The sequence below is a fragment of the Ursus americanus genome, chromosome 28 (assembly GCF_024610735.1).
Source record: "Ursus americanus isolate L20-20 chromosome 28, mUrsAme1.1.p, whole genome shotgun sequence".
In the NCBI taxonomy this organism is placed as follows: domain Eukaryota; kingdom Metazoa; phylum Chordata; class Mammalia; order Carnivora; family Ursidae; genus Ursus; species Ursus americanus.
The window spans coordinates 9351534-9367618 of NC_142154.1; the positions used below are offsets into that span (position 1 = coordinate 9351534).

At 42.4% G+C, this 16085-nt stretch overlaps 1 protein-coding gene across 8 annotated transcripts in view; it reads right to left on the reverse strand.

Annotated features, from left to right (window-relative positions):
- Positions 1-16085, reverse strand: part of AKAP13 (A-kinase anchoring protein 13) — a 323926-nt gene that overhangs the window by 233990 nt on the left and 73851 nt on the right. For all 8 annotated transcript variants that reach the window (XM_045813170.2, XM_045813172.2, XM_045813169.2 and 5 more), the window contains exon 2: positions 9610-9653. In XM_045813170.2, the coding sequence (XP_045669126.2) occupies positions 9610-9642 (33 nt within the window). In that variant the 5' untranslated portion in view covers positions 9643-9653. The remainder of the gene's footprint in view (positions 1-9609; positions 9654-16085) is intronic.

Sequence of the window (16085 nt, forward strand, 5' to 3'; positions counted from 1 at the left end):
GCTAATTATTTATAGTTTCTGCTACATGACCAGATCTATCACAACCCCCATGAAACTTTGGGCAAATCCCTCAATCTCTCTGTGGCTCAGTTTTCTTCACTCTTCCAGACGACAGGGCTCACTCACCCCTAAAATACAATGATTCCTATGATTCATCAAATTTTTCCCAGTCCTGACCTCTCCCACAAAGTTCATTCCCTGACACAGAGCTGACTATGGGACACTCACTGGGGTTCATCAGCACAACTTTTACTCCAGAAAAGTAAGGTGATAAGAGAAAGGAGGCAACTTTCTCTGGCACAGAAAATATGGATTCATCCAGGTCTCCTTATTCTTGACATTTGACACCCATTGTCTCTTTGTACCCCATAGAGCTTAAGGTCTGACCTCATCAGATCTTTTCCAGAATGAGCCTGAGGCCTGAGATAAGAGGCATCCAAAGACCTTTCCTCCTCCTCCCTCGGAAATTTAAAAACTCTGCTTCCTTTTCAGCTGTTAGTCTGGGGGAGGATTTGTTTACTGTTGCTAATGTCCAGTTGCTTGGTTGCTAGGTCCGGTAGTGCTTAGTGTGCGGGGGTGGCAGTAGGGCCTATTTTGTTTGTTTTAAAAATACCAACCTTTGCTTCATGTGCCTGGCTTTTTCTTTTATCATCTGACAGCATCCCTCATCCCCTACCTCTTCTGGGAAAAGCCCATGCTTTTATCTTGACAGTGAGAAGGGCTCTGGAGCTAACGGGTACAAGTACTATGTTCGTTAAAAAATATTAGCAGTCACATGGTTTGCTGTATGTGGTCTGCTGTAAACAAGCGGCTCACGACGGAAGTCCCCCAGGGATTAGAGTCATCATTCAGGACTCAAGAGATACAGGCACTATTTCTAGTATGCCTTTTCAAGATGTGCTAAATGACTAAGTAAGTAACATCTCAAAGAACACATCTCTAGCATAACACTCTATCAGACATTCTACATCTGCATACACTTCGTAGGGAAGCTGTGCAGACTTCCTCACAACTGCATGGGAAGTTACACATGTACAATAAAGACACCGCTCAGCACATTTATTTCCTTGTTAGCAACACCTTCAATCACAAAAATGGCATCACTAACTATTCAGGACCCCTACAAGGTAAATTAATAATGAAACTTGTGAAATAATGAGCAACTTTAAGACAGTTGTTCTATCAAAATGAAGCAAGTTTTACCACAATCTTAGTAGTCTTATCTAAATTGTACTTCATTCACTCAACTCAACAAACGTTCACTGAGTGTCTACTATGTTCTGTGTGAAATGTGCTTGGTACAGCTTACACGAAAACTACATTTATTTAAAAACCCTGTGTGTATCCATGAGGGCACAGACAATGCTCTGGTAAACAGAGTGAGCTGTTTAATTAATTACTCACAGCGAGCTCTCTGCTACCGTGAGCCCTTCTACCTACATTCAAGGGCACACCCTGCAAAGAACAAGGGTGCCCATTTTACGAAAATCCAATATGCAAAAAGCATTTCCAAGCCAGAAACAGCATTGGAGGGGAGAAGTGAATAATTACACCATCTTCTTTAAAAAATGCCTAATTCCCGTAGAACAGATAAATTAAACTATGCAAATTCAACACCACCCCAACTGAGGGATCAAAGTTAACCTCTCCAATAATCAAACAAGAATGTGTCATGTGTCCTCCTAACACGGTATGCCAAAGGACATCTTTTAAGTAGTATTCCAGCCAAAATCAGGAGAAAAACATATAAACCCCAAATGCTACAAAACAACTGACCTATACTCTTCCAAAATATCAGTATCATGAAAGAGAGGCAGAGGAACTGTTCCTGATTAAGAGACTAAGGAGATATAAATAAATACGATGTGTAATCCTGGATTAGATCCTGAACCGGGAAGGGGAGAGGCAAGCAGAGGATGCTATAAAGGACATCATTGGGATAACTGGAGAAATTTGGATATGGACTTAACATTACATAAGAGTATTACATCAATGTTACAATTCCTGTTTTTGTTAATTGCACTGTGGTTATGAAAGAGAATGTCCTAGTTCTTAGGAAATATATGCTGAAATATTTAGGGGGGAATAGGGTAGGATGTCTACAACTTTCAAACAATTCAAAAAATACGTAATAGAGAGAATGTTAATTCATGTGACTAAATGCTGTTAGTAAGAGAGGAGTAGAGATAAAGTGGTATTCTTGTAACCTTCCTTGGTCTACAGAAGAAAGAAAATGGGTTTGAGAATCACAATTTCTGAGTAAAGCCCTACTTTTTGCATTTACTGGATGAATCATCTTGAGCTTCTGTTTCCTTAGTATGATGAGGGTCACAATGTAGTTTCCTCCACCCTTATAAGGTTGCTGTGACAACCAAATGGACTAATATACGCAAAAGTGCTTTGTAAACTAGGACTATACCAATGGGGGCTCTTGTTTTTAAGAAGCTGTTATCCAGGGGCGCCTGGGTGGCTCAGTCATTAAGCGCCTGCCTTTGGCTCAGGTCATAACCCAGGGTCCTGGGATCAAGCCCCACATCGGGCTCCCTGCTCAGCGGGAGGCCTTCTTCTCCCTCTTCCACTCCTCCTACTTGTGTTCCCTCTCTCGCTGTGTCTCTGTCAAATAAATAAAATCTTAAAAAAAAAAAAAAAGCCGTTATCCAGAAAGGTTACAGGTGTATGCAAATGAGTGTCACACCAGCAGGGGAAGTATTCACAGAAAACCACAAAGTGAAAGGACTACTCTTAAATCATATCATACATCCTTTATTCAGGTTCACAAATGGACTAACAGTAACAAGTAGTTTGGAAATGTTGCTTTTTCTCTCCCAAGAAGCAATTTAGTCATGAAAGAGTATTAAAACCGGGCACATTTTTTTTTATTACACTCGCCTCTGATAAGAGAGAGCCAAATCTGCTAAAGAAAACGTTCAACTCAAGAATATCCAATTTACATCAAAAACATGTATCTTAAAAGATGACTACAGTGTGCCCAAACTCTGTTTCCAAAATACTATGCTTAAACTGCCCAAGGCCAGCATCTCCACATTAGGATAAATCATTAATCCCTAAGAGGTCTAACTTAACCCCAAGCCATGGGAGGTGCTACTGTCTTCAGAGCACACCCAGAGATGGGTGCTGCTGGGAATCGGGCATGAAGAAAGGCAGGCCCAGGGAGGTGGCCTATAGTCCGTGAAATCCTCCATCAGGCTTTTCCCTCATCTCCTCCCTCAGTCGCTGACCTCCTCCAGAAGGAAAGACTGTGCCCACACCCACAGTGTTTTCTCTGAGCTTCAGCCACTGTCCTTTCTGTTCCTCAAATCTACCAAGCCAGCCTTCACTTTAGATCCTGTACACCTGTTGTACACCTGTTCCCCTGGGCTAGAACACCATGCCAACATCTTCGCTCCTTCCGGTCATTCAGGTCTCTGCTTAAAGATTTATTTTATTTTACTTAGGGGCGGGAGAAGGGCAGAAGGAGAGGGAAAACTTCCAGCAGACTCCCCGTTGAGCATGGAGCCCAGCGTGGGGCTTGATCCCATGACCCTGAGATCATGACCTGAGCGGAAACCAAGAGTCAGACGCTTAACCAACTGAGCCACCCAGGAGCCCCCAGGTCTCAGCTTACATGGCACGCCCCTCTGAGGTCTTCCCTTACCACGCAACCAGAAATAGCCACTAGTCAGGCACCATCACATCTTCTTGTTTTATTTTTGTAAAGTTTTTCCTTCTAACGTGTTTTTCTGCTTATGAGCTGTCTGCCTTCTTCTCACTATAATGCAAGAACCTTGAGAGCAGGGCCCCTTGTCTTTCATTCATGGCAAAATCTCCAGCTCCCAGAACAGGGCTTGGAACAAAGCAGGCATCTGAATGAAAGAATGAATCCCCAGTTCCATACCCACATGCCCATGAGTCAACAAGATGTCCTTCAACAGGTTTGGAGAACAAGCCCTGCGCCTCTTTCTCTTCCCTGTCCGGCAACGGCATCTGCTGTCACTTGCGCTCAAATTCTCAATCAACCGTCATGCTTCTCTTTCACTCCCCCTGTAATTTGGTCCTGCTACTTCTCCAAAAATATGTTTTGCATTGGACATGGCCTCTCCATGTTTACTCCCACTAAACTCTCTAGGCCCTCGTCAACTAGAAGGATACTCCTGAGCTTGTCAAAGTCTGTAACCTCTCAATTCTCATCGACTCATCCAGCGATCATCAGTGCCTCTGTGGAGGCCGAGCGGCAGTGGTGGGATCACGGGCTGACAGACAAGACAACCCAGGCACAGCCACAGTAAGCGCCTGGTCTCTCAAGTTCCAGGTCACTGTCTTCACATTCCACCATGCACATTTCATCAAAAATAATTCATGAAAACAACTCCACGTAAACATCCAACGGTACTGCCAATTTGCACAGTTTGGAAGCTCACCTACATTTTTAACTATCGTAACTTATTCTGGACACATCTTTATTCAAAGACTAATTAAAATATTTATTTGGAATCCAGCTAATTTTTCTTCACTTACAGATAAAAGCTCTTCTCAGGATCCAGTGTTTTTTCTTACTTATGAGGAGCTTTCTCTCTTCTGCTGATGATACTTATCCCTGGCAGATCCCAAATATAAACTGAAAGAAAAACATCAACATGCTTTCTCTTCTTCTGCTTCTTCCTTCTTTCTCTAGGTGCAGAGAACTGACCCCCTCTCCAATGGACACAGAATCTAACAGTTACTTCTCTTTACCAGAACAGCAGAAATGCCTGTGACCTAACTTAGTTCACTGAAAACAAGGTAGACTGTCACTCTCCTTTTAAAAATCACAAACTGCCCGTAAGTGTTCTTGCTGACAGACATACTTGAAATTTGAAGTTTAAAATATTCTTCTCCAGTAGGGCCTGCCCAATTAAACACAGAATCATATACAAAGGACTGACTTTATTAAGAATATTCCTCAGAACTCATTTCTAAAGAGCCTTGCTTCCCTAAGAGAATGAAGTTTTTTTAATGCCTAACAAACTTTTACAGTAGTTTCTATGACTAAGCCCAAAAATATAGACTAAAATCCTATTTTACCACAGATTAGCCGCCATCTCATCACATCATCTTCTGAACTCGCATCCCCACTCCACAAGAGAGGCTGCAGCACATAATGCCTACTGTCCTTATGAACACCACAGGTCTCAGATTCCATGAGGGCAACATCGGGAAACTTCTAAATGATCTCTCTGCCGCTACTCTCCCCTAAATTATCCTTCATGCTACCGCCCATTAATTTTTCCAAACTATGACTGTGTTCATTTCCTATTGCTGTTACAACAAATCACCTCAAACTCAGAGGCTTAAAACACGAACTTCTTATCTTACAGTTCTGGAGGTCAGAAGTCTGAAACAACTTTCATTGCGCTAAAATAAAGACGTCCAGTGGTACCTGGGTGGCTCAGATGGCCGCCAGGTCCTGGGATCAAACAGGGAATCTGCTTCTCCCTCTCCCCCTGCTTGTACTCACTCTGCCTTTCTCTCAAATGAATAAATAAAGTCTTTTAAAAAAATACAATATAATGTCCAGAGGGCTGGGTTCACTGAGGCGGCTCTAAGGAAAAATTGTTCCCTTGCTTTTTCCAGTTTCAGAGGCTGCACTCCTTGGCTCATGGCCCTTTCCTCCTCCTTCAAATCCAGCAGTGCAGTATCTACAAATCTCTCTGACTCGTGATTCTCCTAAGGACGCTTGTGATTACACTGGGCTACCTGGATAATTCAGGAGAAGCTCGCATCTCAGGACCCTTAACTTGATCAAATATGTGAAGTCCCTTTTGCCAAGTAAAATAAATAGTCACAGGTTCTGGTGAGTAAGTCATGGACACATTTGGGAAACATTATGCTGCCAGACAAGGACATCAGAAGAAAACTAGACTGTATCTTTTTTTTTTTTTTAATTTTCTTTATTTGAGACAGAAAGAGAGAGAGTGAGAGAGAGAGCACAGGCGCACGCAAGTGGGGCAAGAGGTGCAGAGGGACAGGGAGAAGCAAACTCCCGGCCAAGAAGGGAGTCTGATGCAGGGCTCGATCCCAGGACCCTGAGATCACGACTTAAGCCGAAGGCAGACACTTAACTAACCGAGCCACCCAGGTGTCCCTGTACCTTTTTTTTTTTTAAGATTTTATTTATTTGAGAGAGAGCGCTCACGCACAAGTGGGGAGAGGTGGAGAGGGAGAAGCAGACTCCCTGCTGAGCAGGGAACTGGATGTGAGGCTCAATCCCAGGACCCTGAGCTCATGACCTGAGCCAAAGGCAGACACTTAACCAACTGAGCCACCCAAGCACCCCAGACTTATCTTTTAGGTGCAGACATAAACCTTCTCAACTAGCAAACCAAATCCATTGAGGTATGAAAAGGATTACACACCGTGACAGAACAGGATTTATCCCAGGAATGCAAGGCTGGTTTAACATCCAAAACCAATCAATCTAATACACTACACTAATGAAAGGAAGGGAAAAAAACAACAACGACGACACATGATCATCTCACAGACAAAGAAAAAACATTCAGCAATATCCAATGCTTTTTCATGATAAAAATACTCAAATTAGGAACAGAAGGAAACTTTTTCAACCAGATAAAAGCATCTATGAAAAACTCACAGCTAACAACATCATACCTAATCTTAATGGTGAAAGACTCAATACTTTCCCTTTAAGATCAGAAACAAGGCCAAGGATGTCTGCTCTCACCAATTCTACGCAGCACTATGGTGGATGTTCTACTCGGGACAATTAGGCAAGAAAAAATAAAAGGCGTTCAGATTGAAAAGCAAGAAAGCTATCTGTATTTTCAGAGGACACGATCCGTATACAGAAAAATCTGAAAGATCCTCTAAAACATTATTAACCAATGAACAAGTTCAGCAAGACTATAGGTTATAAGATCAATATACAAAAATCAATTATATTTCTATACACTAGCAGTGAACAATCTGAAAATGAAATTAAGGAAACAATATAATTTGCAATAGCATCAAAAAGAATTAAAATACTTAGAAATACATTTCACAAAAGTACAAGGTTTGTACACTGAAAACTATAAATCATTCTTAAAAGAAATTAAAGATGATCTAAAGAAAAGGAAGAGAATTAACAGCCTAGAAGTAATTCCCTACATTTATGATAAATTTTCAACAAGGGTGCCCAAGAAAATTCAATGTGGAAAGAAAAGTCCTTTTAACAAATGGTGCTGGGACAGCTAGATGTCTACATGTGAAAAAATAAAGCTGGAACCCTCCTTTATAGCACACAAAAAAATGTACTCTGGAACCATACACTCAATGTAAGAGCTTAAAGTATAAACTCCTAGAGGAAAATGTAGAAGTAATTTTTTGTGACCTTGAGTTAGGCACATGATATGATACCAGAAGTATAAGCAGTAAAAGAAGTAACAGGTAAACTGGACATCATCAAAATTAAAAACTTTGTGCTTCAAAGAATACCATCAACAAAATGTTATGATAATCCTTATAATGGGAGAAAGTTTTTGCAAGCCAGATATCTGATAAGGGACTTGAATCCAGAAGATATAAAGAACACTTAAAGCTAAACAATTAAAAAAAAAAAACAATTTAAAAATAAGCAAGGAATCTGAATAGACATTTCTTCAAAGACACACATGTGGCCAAAAGCACCTAAAAAGATGCTCGCAATCATTAACCATTAGGGAAATGCAAAACAAAACCACAAAGGGTTATCATTTCATAACCACTAGGATGGCAACAATTCAAAAGTCAGGTAAGAGCAAGTGCTGCCAAGAGTATGGAGAAACTGAGACCCTCAACACTGATGGTGAAGGTGTAAAACAGAGCAGCCACTGGGGAAACAGTGTGGCAATTCCTCAGAATGTTAGAGTCACCAATGTAAGCAAGCAACTGCACTCTTAAATCCACACCCAAGGAAAATGAAAACGTAAGCCTACCAAAGACTGCTGCTCACAGGAGCATTAGTCATAATATCCAAAAAGTGGAAACAGGCCAAATGCCCATCAACTGATGAATGGAGAAGTAAAATGTGGCGGAGCTACACCACGGAGTATTATCCATCAATAAAAAGGAACAAAGTACTGATACTTGCTCTAACATGTACCTTAAATACATTCTGCTTTGTGAAAGAAGCCAGTCACAAAAGGCCACGTGATGTAGGATTCCATTCATATGAAATTTCCAAAATAAGTAACTCCATAAAGACAGAAAGTAGACAAATGGTTGCCAGGGGCTGGGAAAGACAGGGAATGGTGAGTACTACTAATAGGTATGGCGTTTCTTTTCGGGATGATGAAAATCTTCTTAAGTTAGATGATGGTTATGATTACACAACTGTGAATATACTAAAAACCACTGAATCGTAGATGTTAAACGTGTGAGTTTTATGGTGTGTGAATTGTATCTCAATAAAAGCTGTTTTTAAAAGTCCAAGGTATTCAGTACATGTGCAAACCCACTGTTGAACATAATAAATTTTCTCCAAGTAGTCTGGAAAGAAAATAAATACATAAAACACCTTATAAGGATGCATATATTTTTCTTTATAGATTACATTTAACATAAAAATCATCTGTGCAGGAGAGTGAGCACATGAATGTCCTATGCTAGAAAGGTATAATAGGACTATCACTAACATGGCATCGTTTAAAATAAAGAAATGCATAAAATGAACAGATTTTAAAATAAACCCCATCAAAGGCTCCTCAGTGGTCCCCACATCTTTGTTTGCCTTCACAGCTGACCTCTGATAACCTTTTCAGACTCGTCTCTCATTACTCCTCAGCACAAACGCAGCTGGGCCAGACTTTCCACTGCCCACCCTCCCACCATGCACTGAATACCATGCTCACCGCCCCTCATCCCTCTACCATCTGCCTTAGGTCTTGGCCAAATGCTTCTTCATCTTCAAGGTCCTGTCCCATCAAAGACCTTTTCCTCACTCTCTCCAGGCCATACCAATCCAATATCCACTGGCCCCTGACAGCTCTAACTATCCACACCCCTGAAGGGACCCCTCACCACTTTTCACCACCCTCATGCAGCTAATGCACTCTCACGGTAATTAAAAAAAAAAAAAGGAGTTATCTACACTTTACCTTTGCCAGCCTTGATTCACCGATTTATCCACTTCTACTGATAGTTCCCTCACTTTCGGGAGATGATGTATATCAGCTTCCACCCAGAGTCCTAAAGCAAACAGCACTCTCGCCAATGACAGAGTGCCACCTAGTTGCAACACAGGGTACCTCACAGGCAGTGGGAAGATCTCCACACCACTTTTACAGAAACGCGCTGACTGTGAAATTAAGAAGCCAGCCACGGCACTGTTCTGAGGGCAGGCCCATGCAACTGTTTACAGGTGCCTCCCACCGCCCAACCAGTTTACCTCACACATCTTACAACTATTCTTTGTTCTCAGCTCAGGGCCAGGCGTGCATGAGTCATTCAGCATTTACCCAATCAAATTCAATTTCTGAAGTACACTACTTCTGTAGATGGTTAAAAATTCCTGAGAGCATTTCTGAGTTTTCTCATAACAAGTAAAAAGCAGAGATGGGTACAAAATGACAAGAAATCTCATGATTTACTCACATATAATGGAGCTTGCTGTGGATTAAGTTTCATGACCCAGGACACTGAAACAGAAAAGGGAGAAATAAATGAGAATAAAATTAAAAGCTACCGCCAAAAAATATAAAAGCCACAAACGCTAGATATCGAGGATGGCCACAGGAACACAATCAAAAGTCTGAGATTATTGGATGCCTGGCTTTCCTGAGAGGTTTGGAAAGGCCAGAAGGTGAAGGACTGCAAAACTTCTTGTAGCCCTGACTCAATCTTTTCAACTGGGGAAAGACTTTTTTTTTTTTTTTTTTTAACGGTACATGTCACACACTTTTTTTTTTTTTTTTTTTAAGATTTATTTATTTATTTATTCGACAGAGATAGAGACAGCCAGCGAGAGAGGGAACACAGGCAGGGGGAGTGGGAGAGGAAGAAGCAGGCTCATAGTGGAGGAGCCTGATGTGGGGCTCGATCCCAGAACGCCGGGATCACGCCCTGAGCCGAAGGCAGACACTTAACCGCTATGCCACCCAGGCGCCCCAAGGAAAGACTTTCTGATTGAAACACAAGAGGCTCCACTGTCCTAGGAGAATTTTCAACAACCAACAGGATATTAAATGCTGTTACCAAAGCAAAAAGTGTATATTCAGTTATACTTTTACATAATCCCCCAAATTTATAAAGTGCTGCTTGGCCAAAGCCTCCTCCAGCCTCACTAGGGAGTGGAGGCAGGGGGCACCAGAGGATACAGCTGGGGTCCACCAACTACGCATTGTTACCCTCCTCAAAATTAATAGCTGGGTTCCTGACTGTTATCTTCACTAAATGAATTCACAAAAATCTTAGGAAGAACTTTAGAGAAGACTCGCAGGATTATCTAATACACTCCTGAATATCAAGGACAGCACGCTCTCAAAGGTTTAACTTGGTGATTTGATCAGGAGCTTCAAGCTAAAATAGCATGGTCCAGAATCGTGGACTTCAGAATGGCAGGCCCTTTGCCAAACACCCTGAATTTGAGTATAAGCTGACCCTGCCCTCACAGGAGTCAGAGAGGCAGACCCAAGCGACTTGATTATAATTGGATCTAAGGAAGTTTCTTACTCATAATAGGTTAAATGGATTAAATTAAGGCACACAGTAGCTAACCAGTAATAAAAACAACAGAACAGAAATGTCATTCGCACGTGCAAAAATAGATGAAATCAAATTCTTTGTGTTCTGCCAGATTACAAAAACCTCACTAACAGTGAACTGAAATCCAAATAGCGCAAACAACAGCTTATCAATGGCTAAACGTTTAGAATAAAGAGCAACGAATAAAGAGCAACGAATGAATGCCTTAGCAACCACATGTACCCTAAGGAACAGAATCCTCCCAATACTGAAATCCTCCCAGATCTGCCAGTTTGGTCCGGCTATGTATGTGTATGTCCAAGGGCAAGGCTCACCCAAAAAGCAGTTAACACACACTTAGGGGGAAAAAAACCAAAACCCAAAACTGTAATCGGGCTCCTAAACCCAGTCATCTCCAAACCACTTGCCGGCCACAGGCTTTTCAAGCATGTTTTGCTGACAGCCCGGGGGGCTCCGCCACCCTGACCGACCACCTCCACATCCGTGCCTGTTCATTCTCTGGTCCACTCCCCACGCTGTGAGATGCCTCCTGGCTCATGGAACTCTTTCCCTCCTGCCTGTCTTCATTTAATGACTTTGTACCCTTAGGTGCTAAAATCACCTGCAAAAATCCAGAGTGAAAACCAAGCTCGAGAAATGTAGCAATAACAAACTCTTTTAGTAGAAAAAGAAAGATTTCCAGCCAACAAACTGAAAGAGCAAGCATGGATGGAAAAGAAAGACCAAAGCGCTTGAGTACTTTCCTCGATGCATTAAATATCCATTTAATTTAAAATTAAGCTCACTGTGCTCACTAGCCTTTTAATCAGCTTTCCAGGTCCTGTCCAGACTTGCCTTGGACAAAGGACTGAAAGAACCTATAACTTTATAAACCAATTTGCCTTAACTAACTTCTGAAGTGTTCCTCTCAAGAAGTATCCATGACAACTGAAACAGGAATTAACACTTCGGTGATCTGTAACAAGTGGAGAAATTCAGGGAGACACGCTAGTGACTTGTCGGCCTCTGATGGTTCTTCACCTGCCAAGAAACTTGACTACATCTGCAAGGACCACAAACATCAAGCTCTATGAGTGGCTCGCACTGCGTCTGGATGAAGAGCTGGTGGAACTCACACGGCTCTAGGAAGGGCTGATGCCATCTCGACTGTTTGGTATTATGAACTCATCTAAACATATATCAAAGCCAGAACCCATACAAGTTGTTCTGATATGAGGATTAAAGAGGCATGACAAAGTGTCTGTCCTCCCACACTGGTCAAAGGGACAGGTCATTGTTAGGCTGGCAACAGAGGCTGTTGAAAGAATCAATCTGTCAGAAGTCATCAGGGCAATGACTCCAGAAGCAACAGATTCGTAAATTCAGATTGCTTTAAGGAGGCAGTGGATTAGATTCAGCCAGTGTGCCCAAGTGCCAATTCCTGACCAAAAGCTAACAATATACCTCTTAATAAGCCAAAGAAGCAGGGTGTCCCCATTCAAGAGATCTGTAGGTCTCAAAGATATTTTCAGCTAGAAAGACTTCCCAGCACAGGAAAGTTCTAGCGTGCTATACGATATCCTATAGACCAGCAACCAAATTACAGGGGCGGGCATCCCAAGTTCTCTAGTGATTAGTCGTATGACCTTGCACAAGTCAGTCAGTGGACTGTCCGACCTCAGTCTCTTTAAGTGCAGTTAAGAGCATAAAAATTACTGCCTACACTGTGGAGTCGGTGGAAGAATCAGAAGAGAGAATCCAAGTGAAGTGCTAAAGCACACGGCCAGACACAGATCGTTCTTACAGTTTCTGGGTCTCAATGGAGACTATCAAGGAAAATACTTGGAAAACTGTAAGTGGTCAAAACAAAAGATGCCAAGTATCCAGAGATACATTTGTCTAAAAACACATTGGTAGGTAAATCACAATTCTAAGATACAACAAAATAACCCTAGAAAAGAATCTGGAGGAACAAATAACAAATTGTTAAATATACATATTTCTGAGAATTACAGGGAATTTTCATTCCTAAATTATCTGTTTCTTAATCCTAACTATTCAGACAATGAACAGATACTACTTTTATAATCAGGAAGAAGACACTATACATAGCACATCTGTTTTAAGTCCCCTGTCATTCAATGTGTCACAACTGAACTGGAAATAAGGAAATAGACATTTTTCCAAAATGTGCAAACTGAAGAAATCTACAATCTTTACTAAAGCTCCCTAGAGCCAATAAAAGAAAAGCAATTAAAATAAGAATGCCTGTACCCATATGTATGTAAATACAAATCAATCTTACCACTCTTCAGCCACACCAGTATATTACACTAAAGAAGCCTTTAACAGGTGCTCCACTCTTAATGCAACGTCCCTGAAGGGAGGGAGGAGGATCACAGGCCCAACACTGCATCAGGAATCACACCAAGGCCTGCAAAATCCGATTCTGTTAGCTTCTTGACCTCGGGCCATTTCCTAAGGACCAGCTGTCCAGGTCTGCCGAACCTATCACGTCAATGACATGGTTTTTGTCATTCACAACAGGGAAGCTTCCAAATCCACAAGAAAAGAAGTGCAAACCACCTTCACAACCGGCCCCAGTCCCGAAAGAAAGAGGGCAGCTGCTTGAGATGCAGCCAAGTGTAAATAGAGGATTTGTACCTGCAGGGTACTTGCGCTGCAGAATGTGCTTCAAATGAACGTCCATGGCCAGGGACCCTGCTAAAACTGGGCTACAGTAAATCCTTCGAAACCCACAAAAATTTGGGGTGAGGGTTAACATGGAAATGACAATGCATACTCTGGATTCTTGTAAAACTGTGTCCTGCTCTTCAAGGAAAATAACAGGATCCAAAGACTCTTTCCTTCATTCCTAAGGAGTCTGGGCTGGTGTCTATAAACATGTTATGCACTCCCTGGGGGTGGGAGCAGGGAATTCTGAACAATAGAAAAGAGGCAGGGTACAAAGAGCCAATAGGCATTTCCTGTTGCAGATGCCAAGTTCTACAAAATATGTATATATAAACTACTACAGGTACCAAATACACTTCCTGAATAAGGGACTGAGGAAATCTTCCAGGAGCCTAACTGTCTTCTTCTGCTTGAAGTTGCATTAATTAATAATTGAGCGGTTAGCTTTAAACACTGGTTCTCAAACTTTGGGGCACCCGAGCATCAGTTGGAGGCCCTGTTAAAGAAGACAGATTCTTGCCAGCCCCCCATGCCCCCTTTCCCCTCATCAGTGAGTCCAAATGAGACCGGACCTGCTGATGTTTCTGTTTTTGAACTGTGGCCCACACTCTGGGAAACAATGGTGCTGAGACCCAGAACACACATCTGATTCTCTTGTGGCACAGCTAGGCTTCTGTGTCCCACTATCTCATGACACAGTACTCCTACAAATCACCGAGAAGAAAGCGAAGCACTGGTCACAACTGGGGTGAGAGGGAGAAGGGGACCCAAAGAAGGTAGGTAGGAGAGGATAAGAATGAAGAGTCCAACATAGGGCAACATTCACAGTAAAACAAAAGGACACAGCCAATTAAAACAGAAACCCCAAACAACTGAAACACTAACAACACTAACACCCACATTCCCTCATTTATTATATATCAGTGCTGGATTTTCCAACAGGCAAAATGATCCTGAATTTAGGGCAAAAACACACACACAACTAATCAAAGTCATTAACACAGAATAAATAAATCAGAACTCTTACCAAAACAATAATGAAAGAAACTGAATTTAAAAATCAGTTCTCTGACTTCTGATATGCAGGCATTTACTCTGAAATTCAGATGAGAGTACACCATAACTTTTCAATATTTAGGGCCTCCTCTTCTTCTACATATGTTTATAATATCTGCCCGGCACAAAAAGACTCAGCAGTGGTAGATAATCTCCTTATGTTTTAGAGCCCCTAAAATATTCTATGTACAGAGAGCTGCTCAGCATCAGAAATAAATAAGTAATACATGGCCCCTACCAATTTAGTAAGGGACAGACAGATATAAGCGGATCATGATATTACAATATTGTAAAACCAATAATAAAAATGTGACAAAGGTCAGGAAAAAAGGATAAACTTGCTAGGAAGTGGAGGGGGTCAACCCTGAGGAGAAGCACAGAGCAGAAGGAGCTGCGTGTACAAGGACAAGGCAGCACGGTGGGCTGCGGGGCACTCATCAGAATGAGAAGTGCAAGCAGGGGACGAAGGGGGAGAGGACACAGGAGAGGCACTCATGCAAATCCACACACCTCAAAGATGCCTGGCCTTAGAAGCCAAAGAAGGGAGACAGAAGAAAAACAAACCACCACGACCCTGCTCTACCCTAAAGACCTGACAGCCTTACGATGGCATCGGCATCAACCAAATCTACGTCTTTGATTTAGGTTTTGTTTCTTTTTTTTTTTTAAGTTCAGCTCAAGTTTCTATCTTTTTACAACTGCAGGTTCAAAGACCCACAAAAGGTAGCACTGGAAGAAGTCTGTAATCATGTAGCCTAAACTCACACCCCACAAGTACGTGCTGTGGGTCACAGGCAATAAAGCCAACTTCCCACGACGGCTTCCCCGAGGTGCAGCACACGATGGCTGGCTTCCCGGTCAAGTTCCGTGGGCCCTGGAGTCCGCATCCCAAACCCTAGCCAAATCCTGTCGGCCCCAGGACGGTAATTAGAAGGGGGTCTCAGAAGCAGCCCACACCAGCCTCCTTCCCCAGGTGGGAATCACTGCCAGTCTACCTGCCTCAGCTTGTAGCCCGGAGTGCCGGGGCCTTATCACCTTGAGAAAATCTCTCCGTGCTCTGCTTGCACCTCTGACTCAACCTTCCTAAAATACCATGTTCTTTCTGCAGCTCACTCTTTGCCTCCACAGCAGTAAGCAATCCTTCAGGAAGGTTCTTTTGAGGTACTAATCTCTTTTCTTTAGGGAATTCTAGGGGAGGGCACTAAGATCTGCCCCGACTCAAGAAAAGGAGAGAAAAGCTTAAAAATGAAATGGGATCCCAAATTTGGAAACACATTGAACCCGTCTTAGTTACGGTAGAGCTTCCAACCTCCAAGGCTTAAAGGAAGAGCCCTGAGTCCTGGGGCTCCTAAGTTCAGAGGTTGCGTCCACAGACACACGTGGGCAGCTTGGGACCATCAGTTGCCAGCGGAGATTAAGCTCACTACATTTCCTCTGTTTAAAAAAAAAAAAAAAAAAAAAAATTCAGGAGCACTTGGGTGGCTCAGTCAGTTGAGCATCCAACTCTTGATTTCAGCTCAGGTCATGATCTCAGTGTCGTGAAATAGAGCCCCACATCGGGCATCGCACTCAGCATGGAGCCTGCTTAAGATTCTCTCTCCCTCTGCCTCTGCCCCTCCCCACCCACCCTGCTCTCT